The 22,127-nt window shown below is 34.4% G+C and overlaps 3 protein-coding genes and 1 pseudogene across 7 annotated transcripts; 3 read left to right on the top strand and 1 right to left on the bottom strand.

Moving 5' to 3' along the window:
- The first annotated feature begins 496 nt into the window (after positions 1-496).
- Positions 497-1,994, top strand: LOC100790107 (GDSL esterase/lipase At5g45910-like; annotated as a pseudogene).
- A 4,310-nt stretch (positions 1,995-6,304) lies between these two features.
- LOC100306515 (putative NADH-ubiquinone oxidoreductase B8 subunit) lies at positions 6,305-9,777 on the bottom strand. 2 transcript variants are annotated; one of them, NM_001249231.2, is made up of 4 exons: positions 9,667-9,777; positions 8,231-8,413; positions 7,977-8,083; positions 6,305-6,865 (listed from the first exon to the last, which is right to left on the bottom strand). In NM_001249231.2, exons 2-4 carry the CDS (start codon positions 8,314-8,316, stop codon positions 6,762-6,764), a joined length of 297 nt encoding a protein of 98 aa, NP_001236160.1. In that variant the 5' UTR covers positions 8,317-8,413; positions 9,667-9,777; the 3' UTR covers positions 6,305-6,761. The 2 variants fall into 2 exon arrangements, 1 of the variants encoding a protein (NP_001236160.1); NR_154986.1 differs by lacking the exon at positions 8,231-8,413 and having other exon boundaries at positions 6,314-6,865.
- A 448-nt stretch (positions 9,778-10,225) lies between these two features.
- ERA1A (farnesyltransferase) lies at positions 10,226-15,722 on the top strand. Of its 4 annotated transcripts, none has more exons than XM_041016028.1 (14): positions 10,226-10,439; positions 10,535-10,621; positions 10,727-10,832; positions 11,326-11,361; positions 11,916-11,998; positions 12,121-12,174; positions 12,577-12,628; positions 12,939-13,003; positions 13,912-13,968; positions 14,086-14,158; positions 14,264-14,350; positions 14,424-14,565; positions 14,703-14,827; positions 15,261-15,599. In XM_041016028.1, exons 1-14 carry the CDS (start codon positions 10,291-10,293, stop codon positions 15,498-15,500), a joined length of 1,356 nt encoding a protein of 451 aa, XP_040871962.1. In that variant the 5' UTR covers positions 10,226-10,290; the 3' UTR covers positions 15,501-15,599. The 4 variants fall into 4 exon arrangements, with proteins under 4 accessions (XP_040871962.1, XP_014632032.1, XP_014632031.1 ...); XM_014776546.3 differs by having other exon boundaries at positions 10,226-10,451; XM_014776545.3 differs by having other exon boundaries at positions 10,226-10,451; positions 14,424-14,577.
- A 2,937-nt stretch (positions 15,723-18,659) lies between these two features.
- On the top strand, positions 18,660-20,842 carry LOC100815075 (U-box domain-containing protein 38). The gene has a single exon (XM_003526985.5). The coding sequence runs from the start codon at positions 19,010-19,012 to the stop codon at positions 20,564-20,566; it is 1,557 nt and encodes a 518-aa protein (XP_003527033.1). The 5' UTR covers positions 18,660-19,009; the 3' UTR covers positions 20,567-20,842.
- The last annotated feature ends 1,285 nt before the right edge of the window (positions 20,843-22,127 follow it).

Here is a 22,127-nt window from a genome sequence, read left to right as displayed (position 1 = left end):
TTTAATTTATTTTCTTTTTTAATATCTTTTAAACTCGGTGCCCTTTGAAATTTTCAATATATAATTCTATCTTTTTTGTTGTTTCATTTTGTATACCCTTAAAACAATAATTAAAATACAAGTTATTGGGTGATAATATATAAGTTGAAAAACTGAATCCTTAATCTTAATTTTATACATACTCAATTACTATATATATAGTAACTTCAAAATAGAATTACACCAATAAAAATAATTTAGTGAGGGAAGAAGGCATGTTTTATCATTGCATATATAGAAACTTTTTGCAATCTGTGTTTACAACGTATAGATCTTATAATAGAGATTTAATTGAGTGCATGACAACTACAGAAAACAATAACACAATATCATGGAGGAGTAATAAACCCGTATTCAAGGACATAATTAATTTGGTTAAATACATATCTTATATTACAACTCGTGACTCACTTTTTTAAGAATCGTAATAGTTATAAGCATGTTATAAACCCGTATTATGAAGATCTTCATTCTCTTTATCTTTAGCATAACATTAGCTTGTGGTTTACTTGGAAATGTTGTTTCAAATGCCAATATTCTTCCATATGAAGTCATTTTTAAGTTTAGTGTGATTCTATAAGTGACACTCGAAATGTTGTTATATACCACCCAGTTATGCCTAGTAATAATCCTTATGGTTCAACATACTTTAAACATCCTTCTGGGCGAATGTCAAATGGGCGACTAATCATAGATTTCATAGGTACATGGCTCTTCCTTTTTTTTTGAGATAGCTTAAATAAAATATTTGTGTGTGCAAGAGAGAATATGCCATAATATATCTTAGAAATCACACATTGTAGATTACACTAACCTATGATCTTTTTAATTGTAGTTGAGGCATATGGGATGCCAATGTTATCAGCCTATTTGAGTCTCACCGAAGGACAAGACATTAAGAAATGAGTATATTTTGCATTTTCCTAATCAAGAGCACTCAATAAGAATTCTTTTGAAGAAAAAAGAATCAAATTAGATGAAGCTGCTTATTCATTGAGTACTCAACTTGATTGGTTTAAGAAACTCATGCCCTCCCTTTGTAATAGCATAAAAGGTTTCACCAAAACTCTTTTAATAATGTTTCTACCAAATATTTGAAATTTTTTCCAATGTGACTAACAACGTTTATTCCATTTTATGATAGAGTGCAATAACTACATCAAAAACTCATTGTTTCCAGTGGGTGAGATTGGTGGGAATGATATTAATGCAATAATCCCATATAAAAATATCACAGCACTTGGTGAATTGGTTTCACCAATTGTTGAAACAATTATCGATACCGCCTCCATATGTTATATCAAATTTATGTCAACTTCAATTTTAATAGACTAATTAAATTTGGATTTGAAATATGATTGATTAGAAATTGATTTTTTTTTCTTATATTTGCTAGGAATTAATAGAAGAAGGAGCAGTAAATCTAGTCATACCAGGAAACTTCCCAATTGGGTGCTTGATGGCTTACAATGCTTTCATCAAGTATTATAATGAGCAACTCAAAAAGGCTATAAAGATATTAAGACAAGAAAACACAAATGCTAAGATAACATATTTCGATTATTATGGTGCTACCGAATGTTTATTTCAAGCACTATGGTAGGTTGAGTTTTTTATTATGTTATTTTTTTAGATGAACAATATATAATAAAACATTATTGTTAATTTTGCAGCAATTTTTTCTTATCATGTTCATTATATTATGTTATGTAGGCTTTTCTTCCGATAAAATCGAGACTTTCAGAGCATGTTGTGGAAAGGGTGAACCTTACAATCTCAGTTTACAAATATATTGTGGAAGTCCTGCTGCAACAGTTTGCCCTGATCCTTCAAAACATATAAATTGAGATGGACCCCATTTTAATGAAGCTGCCTATAGGCTAATAGCAAAGGGAATAGTTGAGTGCCCTTTTGCTAATCCTTCTCTCAAAGCCCCTCCTTTCAAGATAACTTAGAATGGAAGCAAGCACCGAGGAGAAATTAATAAGAATTTCAATATATTTTTATACATGTTTTATCCTTCATGGATGAAACAAGCAAAGAGTTGGTAGAACATGGATCTTGTATTCTTCAATGGAAAACCATTATTAATTGTTGCATAGTTATAACTCGTATGCTTTCTTGCCTAGGATAAATGGGACCAAAATGAAAAAAAAAGGTGCAAATGGTTGTTTTTGAAGGCTTTCGTCTTGTATCTCATTAGTTTGTTATGTTATAACCATGAACTATATATTGTTTTGTAATGACAACAAGTTTGATGGAATTTGTATTGTATCAATAAAAAAAATCCATTAATTAGTCTATGCTGGTGTGCTACAAATAATGGGTGAGGGGCAACAATGCCAACTTGGTTAGGATTGCAATCCTCATAGTGATGCATTAGCATGTCTTTTTTACCTTAAAAAAAGTCTTCACGTTTTTTTTGTGCGATCTTGTTATTTTTAAGAAAATAAGCTTGAATGATTTAATTGACTACTTCAATAGAGAAATAGATCAATGGTTTGATAGTCTCTTTAAACAAAAAAATCAACCACTATGTGATTTGAATGGTGATCTTTATGCCCCTAGGAATTAAAAAAATGTCAAAAATTGATTAGATCGCATAATTTGATTGGACAACCTCTTTAAATTATAAAATTTATACCAATGTTATGAAAATTGATAGTCATTGATCCAGTCGAAATAGTGAATCAGTGGTCCATCTGGTGGACCAATAATTGTGTATCTATTATATATAAGTATATAACTAATATTATTTGATTAAGAAAAGTTCATCCATATTCCAAAATCTAAAATAACAACTGATAATAATGAGACATCAAGGCGACATCGTAGAGGTGATCCATTTTTTTTTTTGCGTGCATAGCTCAGTCCGAGTTTGTAAAATCGAGCTGAGTCATCGGGCTCCCTCAAAACCTATCAGGTTTGGCCGGATCATCCCAGGCCACATGCATGAACGGTCCAATAGTAAAACTGATCCGGTTAACTCATTAGATATCGGTTGGACCAATCCGACTAGTGGGGCTGAACCGATTTTTATAACATTGGTTTATACAAATCAATTTGTAAATTAACAATAAATTGTCCAAATTTTTAATTAAATATATCACTTTTAATTTAATTTAAATTCAATTCAAATTCAATTCTAAATTGACTTGATTTTACAAAAAAAAATTAAAACAACATTAATTTTAAATCAAAGGGATATATAACTTTTCAAAGGCCTAAAGATACGCTTTTCTTTTAGTTTTTTTAGGCAAAAGCTTCAATGTTTCCTGGGATTGACCTTGGGCTATATTATGAAAGATTCCGACCATACTACCAAAACTGAGCCCCTAATTGAAAATATCAATAAAATGTCGTGATGGCTAATTTGCATAGCCCCTCCCAAAAATAATCCCAAACAACCTAAAAATTCAACCAAAATTTAATATCTCTCTACTGCTCCACAGACATAAAAACACTTGTGAAACTCGACCATAAATTTTTGATTCCCCAAACATATATAAAAAAAATCCATAAAATCCTAAAAACCAATACATCCTTAAACCTGTTCAAAATCACTGAATCAATCGAAAATCAGTAAATAAATTGGCTAATCAGTTTAATTGGTCTCGTTTAAAACTATTTTTTTTAAAAAAAAAACTTTCAAAACGATATTGTTTTAATTTTAAAAAAAGAATATGATAACTTGTAACATTTTAAGTGAAGTTTACTTTTTATTATTATCAATTTATATATGTTATGTTATTTTTTTTAATATTATTAGGATATTATATTAAAATATTAAAAAAAATTATTAACAATGTTCAATCGATCCCGATTAAACCATTAACTTTTAAATTAGTCCCTTTATTAGTTTGATGACTGGTTCTGACAACATTGGTTAAAACACTCTAAATAGTTGTTATGATTTAAAAATCTTGTAATCAAATCCTTCACTGATGCAACATTATTACACCTCTGTTAGTTTATGCTAATTAGATATTATGATTTAAAAATCTTGTAATTAAATCTGTTAATTCTTATGAGGCTTCTTTCTAGAGGTTACTGTATGCTAAATCCTTACTGCAATCTCAGCAGGTATATTTGTGTATAATCAAGGGAGAACTATTACCTGAAACCCCATTTTCAGAGAGGTCAATCAAGTGGCTGATGAAATAGCAAAGCAAGCAATGGAGGTGCATATATACTAGATATCATGTGTTTCTGTTTGCTCCTAATTTTATTTTATATGCTTTAAGAGTTGATATAGCTCGGGTTTTTTTCGCTAGAGGCTTTTAGTTTCTTCTCTTGTAAAAAATTTAAATTTAAATTACAATTTTTTGTGGTATATACCATCCACTGGTATATACCACTTTTACACACAATAGATCTTCACTACCAACCACAGCGTACACACCTTTCCTCACACAAAACCATACATATTTAACCAAACCAAAATCAGTTAACAATGCAAACAATAGCAATACGAACCACCAGCTACCACTCCCCTGTGTACCCACTTTATGACAGACCCTCAACCATCATTGGAACCAGAATCAGCCATCCAGATTTAATAAGCACGAACCTGGAGCATTGACCCATTTAGAAAAGAGACTATAAATCTCGTTTAGGCATTTCACCAAACACCATCCACGCATCTGCCAACATCCTCACACACAAGCAACACGACTTGATTCTAACGATTTTAAATTCGTCAGAATTTGTAATTTAAATTTTTAAATGAATGTTAACAGCTTTTAAATTGCTAAAAATCGCATTTTAATTTTTTTAACTCTGACGTGTCAGATATCTAAAACAAAAATTTCAACAAAAAAAATATTAGAGAACCAAAACAACATTTGCTCATTTGTTAAGAAATTAAAATATATTAGTCTTTTTTATTTTTAAGGGTTTATACATCCTTAACTTTAACTGCTGGCGGAGACAAGAACAAAACCTTTTTCTCATATTTGACACTTTTTGCAGAGTGAAAGAGGAGGGAAAACAGAAGCTAACAACTAAAGAAAGAAGACAAAGTTTAGCTTCAAGTTTTCATTATATTATCTAATGTTTGGATAATAAAAAAGGGGAACGAAAGTGGGATAAAAAACTGCAGCTTTCATCGGATATTTTTCGGAGCCAAACAAATGGAATAGTTAGCTATAATTAGAAGAATGGTTAAGATGAATAATCTCGTCAGTGGTATTATTAATTTTATATAATAACTATGGACGAAATGCAAACTTAATTAACCTTCTGAACGTAAAAGAAACAAATCCATCAAAATTTGGAGACTTAGGATTTCAATTATAATCAATGCTCAAGTATATGTACAATACAATTTAATTAGAAAAGAAATAATAAGGACATTCTGAACATGGGAATTGAAACAACTACATTTTAATTTACTATTGCACAAATGAAAAATGGATTATGCCAACAGAATCAGTGTTTCACTATATCACTTCTCTTGTGCATTGAGCGGCAACAAATATTCGAATGCTTTCGCACAAAGGACACACGTATTAAAATTAGGGATTCCTCCCTACGCAGAATTTTTTTCTCTTCGTGGCTCTAGCAGCAGTTAAAATTAGGGATTTAGAAACCCTTAAAAAATATGAAATAAAAGAGTAATTACCATATTAGGATACCATGTCTGCATAATAAAAATAGTTAATCGCCAGGTTATATTATCCAATCAGCAATGTCAAAAAAAAAAAAGTTCAATCAACATAAACTAACAGAGTTGTAACGGTGTTTGCTAGGTGTAAGTTTAATAATAATATTCTTAAATTATCAAGACTTCCTTAAAGTATTTGTTAACTCTAAAGACAGATTTAAAAACTAAAAAACAATATAGAGACCTATACAGGTTAATTTAATCAAATAAGTATAAGGTGCTTCTACTCCAATGAATTTATCAGCCAAACTTGGAGTAGGGGGATAATCCAAACATGCTTTCTACATCATGTTTGCCGTTTGTTTCAACAAGTTTGGTTGAACAAATGGGAAACCAAATACTAGACATTACAGCATGTTTGCCGTTTGTTTCAACAAGTTAAAAAATGTTTTCTTTAACCATATAAAATTAAAATCCAGCTGTATCTCAAACATGCTTTCTACATCATGTTTGCTGTTTTTTATATATATTTCAGATCATGGTTACATAATACATGTATCCATGATCTAAATTGTAGTTAAATAAACATTTTGAAAGTTGAATGGAAAAATGTTCAAATTTTAATTTGGTCCCAAAATTTGCAAAACTGTAAGAGATGGGTGCCAAAAATGCAACTAAGCCTTTATATATATATATATTAGATCATGGACACATAATACAGGAACAGGGAAAGAAACCATTCCAGCAACATAAAATGGTCTACTACTTTAGGAGAAAACATCATAGATGGGTTTATGCTTTGGTTTTAGTTACACAGCCAATACAGAATCATGTTCTCTGGCAAGTCAACCTTTGACATAGACCAGTAGTCATATAATCTTTGGTCTGAATAAATCTCCCTCGACAAGTGTGCTCAACATGAAAAACCAGGGTTTTGAACTTACAATGAACAGTGTCATACTTGAAATGATGTAAGATGCAGAGACAGGCTGAAACCAGAGGCCATAGAACATAGAAAAAAAAAGGCCTGGCTTATTTTAAATCAAAAAGCAATTTGCAATAACAAGGGCAGCAAGAGAGCATTTATTCCACTTAAGACAGTGCATAAGCAGCAATATCAAGCTTTCAAAGACTGTCCTGCTTTTGACAAATCTTCAAGTGCCTTAAAGATCTGTGCTTCGGACAAGCCTTCCAATTTGATGCCTTTCTCAACACCCAAATCTAGTATTAAGGAACAAATTACTGGAAATCAGGGTCCATCACAAATAGATTTATTGAAAATGATGCAAATTAAAAAAAAAAAAAAAAAGATACCTTAACAAGATATAATCAGAAAGGCACGTCAAAGATGGACAATATTAAGTCAGTTTGGATGAATTTCTCAACAAAAGAAGGAAACAAAATGAATCAAACTGTTCGCATAAGTTAAGATTAACTCGTGAATATCAAGTATTTTAGAAGCTGTCTCGTCTAACTTTTCCATAAGCATCCCTTTACTAGAATTCTAGCCTTGGAAATGTTTTTAACAGTTGAGTTTTACAATTGAAAAGCTCCCATAAGCTAGAAGCTAATCGAAAATAGATCATTATATGTAACTTCATGCCTTTCCTAAAGCAAGTGCAATATTCATTTTCCTTATTTTAGATTCTCCCTTCCTAAGAAATTTGTCATGCATACCTATTTTGTTTACATTACATAAGAAAGCATGTTGACCAAATATTTTAAAAAATGATAACATAATTTCTTTCAGCGGTAATCTAGAAGTGCCCAATAGGAGGGTATTTCTTACAACTAAATAAAAGCATGTAAAGTTATTGTGTTTGAGTATCAATTATGCCCAAAAAATAAAGCACAGATTGCAGAAGGCACGAACCTCATCCCTATGAAATTATTCTCTTGCAATCTAGATATATTAATGTAATATTTAATACATGGATGAATTCAGCAGGCTGAGATTTCAGCCATACCAATTCAACACCTGTACGGCTGAATTTTCAGCCACATTATATGATTTCACTGTGTGCAAGAAAGAAGCATAATTTTGCTTTTAGATAACAGTCAAAATTGGGATAATATTAAATTTTACTTTCTACCAACTACTAATACTATTATTTTTTCAGAACTTTGCAGCCCCAGATATGAAATTAAGGGGACAATGCAGATTAACCAATTTTCTGTCTAAGTGCATTAATGTCAATGCATAAATCCTTAGTTCCTATGATAAAACTAGGGCAGGAAAGGGTTGGTAACGGTGATACATAATATGAATGCAAGACTGAAGGTGACAAATTCAAATGAAAAAGATAAAGAATTAAATTTAAGATGGTTGTACCATATCTTGCCCATAATTGAGGTTCAACTCCACTGCACTCACGAATTAATATTGGCAATTTTGGGTTCAATGTCTTTAGTTCCTTATAATTCCTCTCCACAAAAGCCCTGAGATATCAAAAAAGAATAAGAACTCATTTTATATTCAAATACATATGACACGCAAGTATAACTAGTCAACCAAGCAATATACACAAATAATAAATAATGCTGAGAAATTTCAGCCCAAAGAAAGGTAAAATATCCGTTTATAACCTTGCAGGTGAGCTTGGAGGAGATGACTGGCACATCAAAAACCGAAGTTCTTTTATGTTTTTCGAAAGATGTCCTCTCCATGCCATTGCTTCCCCAGATCAAAGTTATAATATTTGTGAGTTTTACCTCAATACAAGGCAGAGAAAAAAAGGAGATATGGCCTAACAATGCTACTGCTACCACCTGAAATAGTATAAAAGGAAAAGCATGTGTTCAAATCCTATTCCACAATAGCTTTGAAAAATGTTCACAAATATCAAAAGTGCACTAAATACAAAAGTATTGCATGTCTAAACTACAAATAGTTACAATGGATAAAAAGGCCCAAAAAGATATTTCCTTGTTTTTGGAGACATTTTTGCACTGTTTTCAATTGCACATAGGCGTAAAGGTGTAGATGCCAAGATTATGTAGATTAAAACTGAAAACAGTAAAGTTCCAAAAGCAATAGCATTCTAAACAGTCAAGAAATTCAAGCAGATGGTGTCTGAAAATGTGTTCACCGAGTTTTCAAAAATTATTTTTCATTTTAGCCCAACCCATATTCAGTCTTCTTCCGATATGCAAGTAGCACTCAACACTAGGACCTAGAGAAGTTTTAAACCTCCAACTTCGGCAACTTGTTTGCAAGAATGCTAAAAGCATGAAAGAAGAACTACACCTTCCAAGAACATTACAATCTATGCCTAGTTGATATGAATATTCTATTATTCTTAAATATGAATCAAATCATGAGTAAATTAACTTGGCTGAAAAAATAGAATAGAATACTTGCAGCAAAAAATTCGACAGTTTTTCAAAACAAGGGGGTCCGGGGGAACAATTAACTCTTAGCAGGAATTAAGAAAAAAAAAACTAAAGCATTAAGAAATTTATAGCTGACAAATTTTTAATTGGAGACTCAACTCAGGTTTTTGTAACTAAATATTAGCTAAAATAATGTATTTACGGAATGTCTTAGTATTCTTTAGTTGATTACACTCAATAATGTTTTACATAAGAAAAAGAAAGGTATTGGACTCAAATATGAAACCCTAAGACCCGACCCATAAACAATACTGTTAGCTTGCACCGTCCCTATCCCTATGGATGAGTGAAAGGTCAGCGACGGCAAGATGGAGGCCGCAGAAGCTGTCACCGGCGACGGCGAAGGTCGCAAGGCCTTGTCCAGTGACGGCGAAGATCGCTATTTGACCCAACATGTTCCAGAATCCTGCGATTCAAACAGAAATCACGATTCCAGCGACTCTCGCGAATTGATACGAGAATCGCTATAGTAGCTATACTTATTACCATGTCCTAGACTATCAATTCGGATAATAGAAGGCATATTTATTCGAATCTAAGTAGGAAAATACGATAACAGGCAACAATTTCGTAACATATAACATGGATTTTCTAAATAAATAAAAGAAAAAGGACATTGCTTGAAATACCTTAACTGTGCCCCAAACCGTGTCTGGTCTCGGTGTCGTTCAGGAAGGTAAAGAACGGAGATGAGTAAAACTGATAGGAATCGAAGCTCAGTGGGGTGGAATGGATGTCACGCAAAGTCCATCCAAGCCCAACCTTCTTGGGTCAGCTTAGTGGGCCCGTTTAAATGTTCAAGTCCATTCCTAATTATCCTATATTTTCTCTTTGGGACTTTTGTTTTTTCTATGTTCTTAATTTTGGAGTAAGGATGAAATTCCTTTTTCCTCCTAGAGGGATGTGTTCCATAAAACTAGTTGAGTTAAAAGCTGATAAATAAAAAATTATTTCATTGCATTATAAGTGTGTGGTAATATTCTCTATTGAGATAATTAAAAATACAAAATTACATTAAAGATAAAAAATAATAAATTTTTATCTTAAATATAAAAGATAAAAAAAAATAAAAAAAATTAGTGAAGATAGTGTAGTAAGTGCTAACAAAACTAACTAAACTAAAATATTATATAAAAGCTAGTGTTTTAGTAAAAAAAAAAAACTAAACTAAGTTAAAAGATTAGTGAAGATAGTGTAGTAAGTGCTAACAAAACAAGCTTGACTCTTAAACTCTCGCAGTTTCTGGCGAAACCATGAGTGAAGAGAGCGAGAGAGATACGAATCCGGCGGCGGCGCCACCGTGTCCGACGGTGAGTCAACGGGACCAGTGGATGGTAGAGTCGCAGGTGTTTCAGATTTACCAACTCTTTGCCACCATTCCTGGCAGCGCCCAAAACCTCATGTATCTATCACAGTAACTGCAACAAACATCACTTCTCTTCATTCTCCGTTTTGTATTATTTCGTTTTCTTAACGTTTTTTTTTTCCTCCTCGAAGGTTAGAGCTGCAACGCGATAATCACATGCAGTATCTCTCCAAAGGCCTACGCCATCTCAGTTCCGCGTTTTCTGTCTTGGACGCTAAGTGAGTCTCTCTCTCTCACACACACACTGTGTTTGTGTGGTTTGAATCTGTCGCAATTTCGGTTATTGTTTTTGGATTGAATTTAAACTTTGTGGTTAAACACAGTCGACCCTGGCTCTGTTACTGGATCTTCCATTCCATTGCTTTGCTGGGAGAATCCGTCGACGACGAACTCGAAGATAACACTATCGATTTTCTTAACCGTTGCCAGGTTTCTAATTCTAATTCTAATTCTAATTCCCCTTGCATTGCTTGCTTTTTTTTCTCGCTTCCATTGATTGCAAACTAATAATTTAGCTTTAAAACAGGCCTGTTTGGATAATTTCTGAAAAGCACTTATATGAGAAGGAAATAAAATAAGCCTCTCCATAAACTAAAATTAGCTCTAATAGCTTACGCGTAAGTTAAAAATCTGAATTTAACATTTTAAATTCTGATATAAGAATATTTTTAATTATTGACAATTTCTTTAAAAAAAATATGGCAATTCAATCTAGAGATAAAAAAGGATAGATTAAAAGGCACAATTATGTATGCACTATGTATTGAGTTTTTCTGATTGTGTCTGCCAAACATTGCCTAGCTGATCCTTTAGTTTTCATGTTTTATAATCTTTTGATTTAAGACTAGATTTCTTGGCTAGCCACATTTTTCTCGTCCCATTTCTATCCCTTCTTAAATTTCTTCTTCTTTGTATACAACAGGATCCGAATGGTGGATATGCTGGGGGACCAGGCCAGGCAAGCAACTATTCTAATCTTTTGCCAATTTCTACTTGATTACTGAGCTATGGTTTTATTCAATTTGATTCCTACCTTCTCCTTCTCCAAATCTAAAACTTCATTTTTTATCTCTTGCTACCAACTCTAATGTATATGGATAAAAAAACTGACTAATATTGTGGTTAGTTATGAAGTAAAACATGCTTCTATAATTATGTATATTATATAACTGCTGCTTTTACAAACACTAAAGAAAATATGTCAAAGGGAGGTTATGTCGTACTGTTTTAGTTGGAACAAATTCAGTTGAATAAGTTTAGGCTGTATTTTTATTCAGTTTTTATTTTATTTATGTTGTTGATTGTTTTTTTGTCTAATAGTTTTAATCTTTTATGTGTGTGGCATGTGCATGCTTGTGAGACTTATATGCTTTATATTTTTTAGGGTTACTTTCTTATTTCAGTAACTGTAGTCTTGGAAGAGTATAAAACTTCTCAAAATATAAGTTGCATGTCTTTCAGTGTTTGAGAAGCCTGAATTAATGATTAATGTCATTGAAATTTTCTCTACAGATGCCTCACATTGCCACAACATATGCTGCAGTTAATACACTTATTACTTTGGGTGGTCAGAAATCCCTGGCATCAATTAATAGGTGGTCAGTTTATGCACCCAAAGCAAGTTTATAAGATATTATGTTGCATTATTTATTTGGTAGAGTTAGTCTTCATTTGTGTGGAATTGATTGGTTTAGTACTTTGAACATATTATTCTCAGAGATAAACTGTATGGGTTTCTGCGGCGGATGAAGCAATCAAATGGGGGATTCAGGTTTGATATCCTATACATCTCTGCGACTTCAATTAACATTAAGTTATACTTATATCCTGTATCCATTTATACTTGTATTTGATAAATATGCACTAAATTTGTATAAATAAAAGATAACCATGTTGTGATATTGCTTACAAGTCCATATATTTACACACTGCTTGCACTTGCATCATTCACACCCTGTGACAGATTTTGATTTGCTTGTGTTTTGTGGAGCCAGTTGGGCAGACATTAATCCACCATCATACACAAATCTGAAGGGTGTGACTTCAAGTGCTGTGTTAAAATCATTTCTAAAAGCAAAGTATTCTCATTGTTGTTGACACATGCAGAATTGATTTGAGAAACCATTTTTCTTAACCCATTCTTTCCTTTTCCATCATCAAATACTTTATTCAGGATGCATGATGAAGGAGAAATTGATGTTCGAGCTTGCTACACTGCCATTTCTGTAAGTTGGTATCTGTCTTTATTTCGCACATGCTTATGTGTGTATGCGAATGATCAGACATTTTTACTTTATGTATCAGCTCCATGCATAATTCTTATTTACATGGTTATTTCATTTTAGTTAACATGGCTAATGGCTAAGATAGCATATTACTAATTAAGAATTACAGGGTGTTTAAAAAAAAAACTCTTGGCTAAATGAGACAGTTTTGCTGTCATCATGACTTCTATTATCTTTCATATCAGAGGGTTTTTTTTAATGGTATAAAACAGTGTCTATTGCTTAACATAGAGATTCTTATTGGAACCAGGTTGCAAGTGTTTTGAACATTTTGGATGATGAGCTGATCAAGAATGTTGGAGACTACATTTTAAGGTTAGTTTCAAGAAGCAATAACTTTAATTTTGGCACTAAATCTTACTGTTTGTTTCCAGCTTGGAGGCAATGTAGAAGAGAAACTTCATACAACTTAAACTCATTATTTTTTGTTTCTGTTGCTTAGATTGTTGATTGATTTTCCTTAATAAGCTCAATTGGCAAGCATCAAAATATGCCTGCATCAAGCAAACTCTTTTATTATTTCTTCAGTAACCATGTGTGGCCTCACAAGTGACCTTTAAGTACAGCCACTGGTAATAATTGGAAGCTGCACAATGTTAATACAGATTTTTCTCCATTTTTTTTTATGTTCATTTTCTTGGTGCTCTAAATGGTTTTTGGCATTAAGGAAAACTATTTTATGATCCTTTCGTTAATTTACCTTAAATGGGATTGGGACTTGTATTATTTGAAATTTGAAAGTGAATTCTCTCCAGTTTTTGGTGCTGCAAAGTGCCTTTGGCAGTTTTTATGTTAGAATTAGACATGGTTTAGATGGCTAATTATTGTTCCAGCTATTTGATGGCTTTGCACTGCAGAACTTAGGATTTCTTGGTTTTAATGTCAGTCCAATAGTCAACTATAAATGAAATAATTAATAGGTTCTGCTAATGAGTGCCTTGAGGGTACTGTTAAAAAATTAAAAAAAAAAATAATATATATATATATATATATATATATATATATATATATATATATATATATATATATATTTATTCAAAATCATGTTGGGTTGCATTTGAAATCACAGTAGGAGTACAATGATAACACCTATACACAAAATTTTTACTTTTGATTCTTTAACTTCAATCTTAAGGGCATTTGCTTACATTTTACATAATTAATTCTTCTTGTGTAGTTATGCAATACATGTTTTATTATTTGGTGTCTGTGCTTCTTTGCAGCTGTCAAACATATGAGGGTGGCATTGCAGGTGAACCTGGTTCTGAGGCTCATGGTGGGTATGTGTCATCATACACTCTCCCTCCCTCTTATTATACCACTTCACCAAGAAAGGTGTGATTAAAAACAAAAGGAGGTACAAGGCACATTCTTATTCTTGACTATTTGTTTATCAGGTACACCTTTTGTGGATTAGCTACAATGATTCTGATTGGTGAGGTTAATCGCTTGGATCTGCCTCGACTAGTTGTAAGAGAATTGTTCCTTTTCTACTGGCTTACAGTTCATAAGAACTTTTAAGTTTCTGACACTTAAGTTATATGAACGATTTAATTATCTGAGGCATTGCATTAGGAATGGGCGGTATTCCGGCAAGGTAAGGAATGTGGATTCCAGGGGAGAACAAATAAATTGGTGGATGGATGCTATTCCTTTTGGCAGGTGATTGAAATTTTACTTTTTCTTCATCAATCTTCTTTGTGATATAGTTCGATTGAAACTTGAATGTAATCAGGGAGGTGCCGTTGCTCTATTGCAAAGATTATCTTCCATTATCAATAAACAAATGGAAGAGGCATCACAGACTTTTACGATATCTGATGTATCTGAAGCAAAAGAAAGTTTGGATGGGACCTCTAGTCATGCAACATGCCATGGTAAGCATGAAGGTAGGTTGACTTTGAAGTACATGCTTGAAAACTTTATATGATAAGTTTTCCCCTTAATGATCTATATTTCTATCTAATTTTATTTTTCATGCTATTAATACTTTGTAAAATTTTAATTCTTGCAGGCACTAGTCAGTCCTGTTCAGCTGATTATAAAAGTATCGGTTATAACTTTATTAATGAGTGGAGAGCACAAGAACCACTTTTTCACAGCATTGCTTTACAGCAATATATTCTCTTATGTGCACAGGTCTGCATTTTATCTACTAGTTCCATTTCATGATCCTCATATTTCTAATTTCTCTCTTTAGGTGCCTTGTTGATTTTTTGGAAATTTTGAATTGAAAGTTTAGCTTTATTAATATGATTGCATCTTGTCCAATAATTTGAACATTCGAAATTTTGATCCATCTGACATTATGTTTTGTAAACATACAGATGGATGATAAGTTAGAAATTTTAAATTTCTGTATGAACTTTGACATAATCAAAATGTTAGTTGAATCATTTGACTCCTTGCCAAAACAAAAAGGCGTTGAATCAGTTGTTGACTTCATTTTCAGACAAATTAAAAACAAAGTTTAACCTTTTAGTAATTAATTTCTTTTAACCAATTCTATCTTTGTACTTACATTGCTAGCTTCAATTTGTTGAAAATTGCATTATTGTTTGGCTTGATGCAGGAGCAAGCGGGTGGACTGAGAGACAAACCGGGTAAACGTAGAGATCACTATCACACATGTTACTGTTTAAGTGGACTCTCATTGTGCCAGTATAGCTGGTCAAAGCACCCAGATTCTCCACCGCTGCCTAACCTAGTATTGGGCCCCTACTCTAATCTCTTAGAACCAATCCATCCCCTCTTTAATGTTGTCTTGGAACGATATCGTGAAGCTCATGTATTCTTCTTTACTGAGTCCTGACCACTGACCTGGTTTTAGCTGCCAACATCTTTATGTATACTGTAAAATAAATTCATTGGATTTGGAAAAATGCATATAAATGTAAAACAGCATTGGATTGATAGGTTTTATGTCTCCGGGTTTTGATGATTATTGATAATTTGACATGGATATGTACTGTTCCGAATGGCAAGATGTGATCTGTAACTTATCTCATTTAGTGGGATAATACTTTGTTGTTGTGAATACGCATATTAAATTCGTTACACAGAATGTACGTCTATTCTCTTTGTTCAAATGAAGGTCTCGGTCGTAGCCATTGCAGAATAGGAAATCCGGACAATATGTAAGAGTTGGGATCAAGTTTAGCAATTGCTCTCATGGAATATTGGAGATGGTGAGACGGTCAGATTTTGGGGGAATGAATGCTTGGGTGATGGGAAGCTGATTGATGTAGCCGAAGGTGCTGTTCCTCATGAAATCTCTTTGAAAAAGTTTCTGATTTTCGAAATGATCCTTTGTTTGTAGAAATTTGGAGATGGAAAGGCCCTGAGAGGATTCGCACATTCCTTGGGAAATTGGCTACCAATACTCTTTTAACTAATGAAGTTAGGCATGTCAGGCACTTGGCTAATGACCGTTCTTGTTTGCGGTGTGTGGGGGTTGACTGAAAATATTGATCATATATTTCGGTTATGCCCAATTACAAGAGTTGTGTGGTACCTTCTCTTGCCTGCGTCTAAGCACCAGGATTTTTTCAATCAAGATACTAAGACGTGGATGCTTCTGAATTTTAGGGATACCGCAATGGTTAATGGTAGAAGTTGGCTCCTCATTTTCGTTGTTGCTTTAGATATCATTTGGCAAAACAGAAGCAACTTCATATTTCAAGGTCTCACATCTCAACCTGCTGACATTGTCAAGCACATTTTGTCTAAGGTGGAGGTAATTGATGATAGCTTGCAGCAGTTTGTTTGCTAATTTAAATTATACTGGGAGTAATGGGAGGGCTCAGGTCGTGATTTGTTGGGTAGCCCCTCGTGCATGCCAATTTAAGCTGAATTGTGATGCCTCAGGGCATGTTTGGATTTCTGTTGGAATGGTTTCAAAAGTATATTTTAGAGTAAAATCAGTTTGGGTTATGTTTGGCTACCCTTTAAAAGTATGTTTGATGGTAAAATTTTGTCTAGAAACTAAGTTTTGGAGAAGGAATACTTGAGAATATTTTGTAAACTCAGTTTGCAAACTTAATTAAATCAAACTTAAGTTTGCAAACTTTAATCCAAACATGCACTCAGTTAGCTTGGATGAGAGGAAAACTGCAGCCAGTGGTGTCATTGGAAACCACTTTGGAGCTGTTATTTTTGCCTTTGCTGCATTGGGTTCGGTTCTGTGCTACATGGAGAGTTATGGGCAATATATATTGGGATTGGCATTGCTTGGAACCGAGGCCACAAGAATTCTTTTAGTAGAGTCTGATTCTCAGCTTGCAATTAACTTGCTGAGACACGGATGTGCATCTTATCACACTTGTTTAGCCTGGTGCAGAGTATTCTCTCCTTCATTCAAGCGGGAGGATGATTGGAGTGGGCTAATGTTATGAGAGAAACGAACCAAGTCGCAGATAAACTAATCATGCCACTGTTATGGTCGATGTAGATGCTACTATTTTTCCTAGTGGGTTTTAATTGATCTTCGGTGGAACGCATTGTCCCATCCAAAAACAAAAACTCATAATGAAATCTATATTTTATTTTTTTAAAACAATGAATGAAACCTTTATCTAAAACCTTATTAAATAAGTATTTTAATTATAGAGCTTTTACCCCAAATGCACCCTTAAGTAAATCAAAGTTTTTTTCTTGAAAAAAAAAAGAGCTATGATATTTTACCATAAAAAAAGGGAGACATGAAAATACAAAATTATATTCTTTCATAATAATAATAATTACTTATATAAGACCCATTAATTTTATTTGCTCATTTTTTCTCATCATATATTATCATATCTTTTGCTAACATGAGAATATCTTTTGTACCAAAAAAATGAGAATACCTTGATTCTAAATTAATAATATATTTGAAAAGAAAATCCATTTCTCTCTTTGAATCTTCCTTTTCTTCTATACTGACCAACTTTTTCACTTGATCTCTTGAAGCCTTAAAAATCAAGATTCTAGAGAGACAGCCAGTGCTTGGACCAATAATTTTGTTAACAATTTATGTGAGATATTATCACACGCATGAGCGAAGACTTTTTATTTTTCTAATTATAAAGTGTCATGAATATTATTAATCTATGGTATAAGTAATAATGGAGTACCATGAAGAAGAAAAAGTAATAATGAAATATTTTGGTTGTGAGTTTATTTTGAAGGGGTAAAACATAATACATAAAACAGTCACTCATCGTTCATCAAACATGGAGCACAAGGGATTATTATTTGTGCCGAGAACTATGCCTTAACCAAAAATTAAATAGTCTCTTTGTCATATCTTCATCCTATTGTTTAGTATTTTTAAATAAACTTGTTTACTGTTCTTTTTCTGGCACAAGCGAAGAAAGTTCACCTTTATAGACAGACATTTTGCTCTTCAAGTGGGTTGTGGATTGTGCAGTAAGTACATGCGTTATCATTCACAGATAATCACACCTCTTATTATTTAGTTAAGGTTTCAATTTATAAGTTCCTATCTGTGTATTAGAGAAATTAATCTTCAAGTGATTTTTAGTATCTTGAAAGATTTTTCTTTTTTTATCTCAACCAGAGGATATCTTGAATTTTAAAAAGAAATGCAATAACGTACGTGCGGTTTATTTTCCTCACTGATTTCGCATCAAGCCGGAAACAAAAACTTGAAATGCATCATGCACGTACATAACATCATAACATATAGTTTGATTTTTGAAGGTGAGACCTGAGAGTAATAAATAAATAATATTCCAAATCTTATCGAGAAAATAATAATTTACAATACGGCGCAGCATTCGTCATTCGCATGAGTTGACTAATCAAAGTCTTGAGTTAGATGTCAAAGACAGAGGGGACAATTTCCTCGCCCCACAAAAAGAAAAAAAAAAAAAAAAAAAATATATATATATATATATATATATATATATATATATATATATATTTCAATTAAAAAAGAGGGGAAAATGACACTCACGCCACAGTTAAGAACTCAGTAATTAATTGCTCTGGTTAAACACTTGATTAGGCAGTGACTTTTCAGAGTTCTGGTAGACAAAATAATTACTAACTTTAAAAAAAGTAACAAAAAATCATAAATCATAAATCATAAATCATAAATAAAATTTATAGATTTTTCTCAATTCATGTATTTATGTTCCGAAAAAAAACTTATCTACTACCGTGAATCCGTGAAACTATCTTTGGAGACCGCAACGGCTTCAGGAACGAAGCGATTTGGAAGACTGAGTCAGAGACTCTGAATGAATCGGTTGGAGAGATAAGTCATAAGAGATCCTTGACAGAATCCCTTGTTCATTCCGAAACCGCTACAAAATCATGGGTGGCAACGGCAAACACAGGTGGAAATTCAGCTTCCACCGTTCCTCCACCCATCCTCCCAAGGAATTCACCTGCCCCATTTCCGGCTCACTAATGTCCGACCCTGTCGTCGTAGCTTCGGGCCAAACCTTCGAACGACTCGCCGTTCAACTCTGCAAAGACCTCAACTTCTCCCCCAAGCTAGACGACGGCACCCGACCCGACTTCTCAACCCTAATCCCCAACCTCGCCATCAAAACGACAATCCTCCACTGGTGCGACAACGCCCGCACCCAACACCCGCGCCCTCCCGATTACGCCTCCCTCCAGCGCCTCGTCTTAGAACAAAAAGAAAATGACCGCGTTAGGGTTTCCGAAATGGAGCTTCTCAACGCCGTCGCCGACCTCCCTCCCGTCATCTTCTCCCACGCCGCCACCGAGTTAGGCCCCCGAGTCAACCACTTCAACTCGGGATCCTCCTCCGAGCAGGAATCCGTCATCATCCCCTCGAGTCCGGGAACTCCGTTACCGTTAACTATTCGCCCGACGTGCTTCTCCTCTTCCTCCTCCTCCTCCTGCGAGATCGAAATCGAAAACTCTAACACCCCGGCGTCGGAGGAAGAAGAAGGACTATTAAAGAAATTGAAGAGTAACGAGGTGTTTGAGCAAGAAGAAGGCGTAATCGCGCTGAGAAAGATCACGAGGAACAAAGAGGATGCTAGGGTTTCGCTCTGCACGCCGCGGGTGTTACTAGCGCTGCGTGGTTTGATCGCCTCGCGATACGGCGTTGTCCAGGTCAACGCGGTGGCGTCTCTGGTCAACCTTTCGCTAGAGAAGCAGAACAAGGTGAAGATTGTTAGGTCAGGGTTTGTTCCGTTCTTGATCGATGTTTTGAAGGGGGGACTGGGTGAGTCGCAGGAGCACGCTGCGGGCGCGCTTTTTAGCTTGGCTTTGGACGATGACAACAAAATGGCGATCGGCGTTCTCGGCGCGTTGCATCCGTTGATGCACGCGCTTCGTGCCGAGTCCGAGCGGACCCGGCACGACTCGGCGCTCGCACTGTATCATTTGTCACTTGTACAGAGCAATAGAATGAAACTGGTGAAGCTCGGCGTGGTCCCCACACTTCTCTCGATGGTGGTGGCGGGGAATCTGGCGAGCCGGGTGCTGCTGATTCTCTGCAACCTCGCCGTGTGCACGGAGGGGCGCACGGCGATGCTGGACGCCAACGCGGTGGAGATTTTAGTATCACTGTTGAGAGGGAACGAGTTGGACTCGGAGGCGACTCGGGAGAATTGCGTGGCGGCGCTTTACGCGCTGAGTCATAGAAGCTTGAGGTTCAAGGGTTTGGCTAAGGAAGCGAGAGTGGCGGAGGTTTTGAAGGAGATTGAGGAAACGGGTACGGAGAGGGCGAGGGAGAAGGCGAGAAAGGTGTTGCACATGTTGAGAACTGTGGGAGATGGAGATGGTGATGAGATTGACGAGTTTTACGACTCGGCCGGGTTGACTCGGAATCGGTACCGAGCTGGTGCTGCCAGGAATAGCGACAACCTCGTCAACACGACCACGTTTTAGGTCTCTGTTTCTCTAATTTTTCGACAGTTTAAAATATTAGGAGAAGGGTTAAATTTGTTGATGATGAAATGTGTCCAGTAGGAAAAAAGAATGAATAGGAAAATAAACTAGATTACATGGTGTTTTGCTGGTGTAAATGATTCTCAACCTGTTTTTTTATTTTTTTATTTTTTAAAATTTTTGCTTTTGTTGATGGGTGTTATATTGTAGTCTGTATGTAATCAGGGTTTAGGTGAATTTTCGATTGTATGGTAATGTGTACATAATTTATACTTACTGTGTAGTGTTTACTATTTTGGTGCACAGAAGACAGAGATCTGCAGAGTGAATTGTGGATTGGTTTTTTTATATGTAAAGGTGGATGTCACCTCGTATATAAACTATACGAGGGGCCAATATTATGCACATGTCACTCACTCATTAGTATGATCTTAACTTCTCATTTGGAAATTCAAATGCTACAATATATACATGCAAAAGTAGTATCACTTTTTAATTAGGGATAAATCCACGTCAGGTGTTCAAGGAAAATTTCGTTGCCTGGTTATAACAATTACTGCATCTGACTGTCTAGAAACAAATTGATTTTTGAAGATTATCAATTTTTTGTAATAGATGTTATTAGCAAGATTAAGTTTCTTTTGTATAGACAAGCATGTCTGTTGCATTTGTTTTAGTATCTTGATATAGGTCTTTTTGTATTAGGAAAACTTTTAATTTTCTTTAACTGCGAGGTATGTCTCGTTTATTATTGTATCATTTTGGGTTTAATATAATTTACATTTTTTATAAAAAAAAATAGCATCACTTTTCCTGATGCAATTTTCTTCTCCTGCCTTCTCAGTAAGCTCCTGAGAAATGTGTGTGAAAAAGAATTTGACCAATTTCATTTTATCTTGAGTTTATACCTAGCAATTAGGATTCTTGTCTCTGGCAAGTGAGTTTCTATCTATGAGCTGGTTCCTTTGCGTTTCATTAAATAATAATCAAAGTTGTTGTATAAGACCACATTATATGGAAGAACCTAATTCTAAACTTTTGAAGTGAAGAATGACAAAAGGAAGTCTAATTTAGTTGTTTGAAATGGCAAAATGTGTAAGTTATTGATATCTATGGAATGGTTGATTTCTTTGATAACAAAAAGTCAAGAATGGTGCCAAGGAGAGTCCAATTTTCAAACATCAATTACCTAGCTCTACCACAACCCAATCAATGCCTAGCCCTACAGTGTGCTCTGGACTTGTTGGCTCGCTCGGGCTTTGTTGTCCAACTGTACTGCACATTTGCCAAGGGTCTTCGGGTTTCCTTCTGGCTAAGACAGTAAGGTGAATGCTTGCTTGGACAATCCCTTTAATAGACTCAAAATCAATAATATAAAAATCTTTTTTGCTTTGTACACGGTAACTTCACTTACCTAAATCCAATGAGGGCATTTTTTTCTGTTATTAATTGGTTTTGTTCTCCTCTGATCACTCTCTCTAATGTGGGTATTATGCATGACAAGCCTTAGTCTTGATCAAGTTATGAGACTCTTGAGACATACTCCAAATGCTTGCTATTG

This window comes from Glycine max, chromosome 6 (genome assembly GCF_000004515.6).
Source record: "Glycine max cultivar Williams 82 chromosome 6, Glycine_max_v4.0, whole genome shotgun sequence".
NCBI lineage: Eukaryota > Viridiplantae > Streptophyta > Magnoliopsida > Fabales > Fabaceae > Glycine > Glycine max.
Note: the sequence above shows the minus strand (reverse complement) of the source record. Positions and strands in the feature narration are given on the sequence as shown.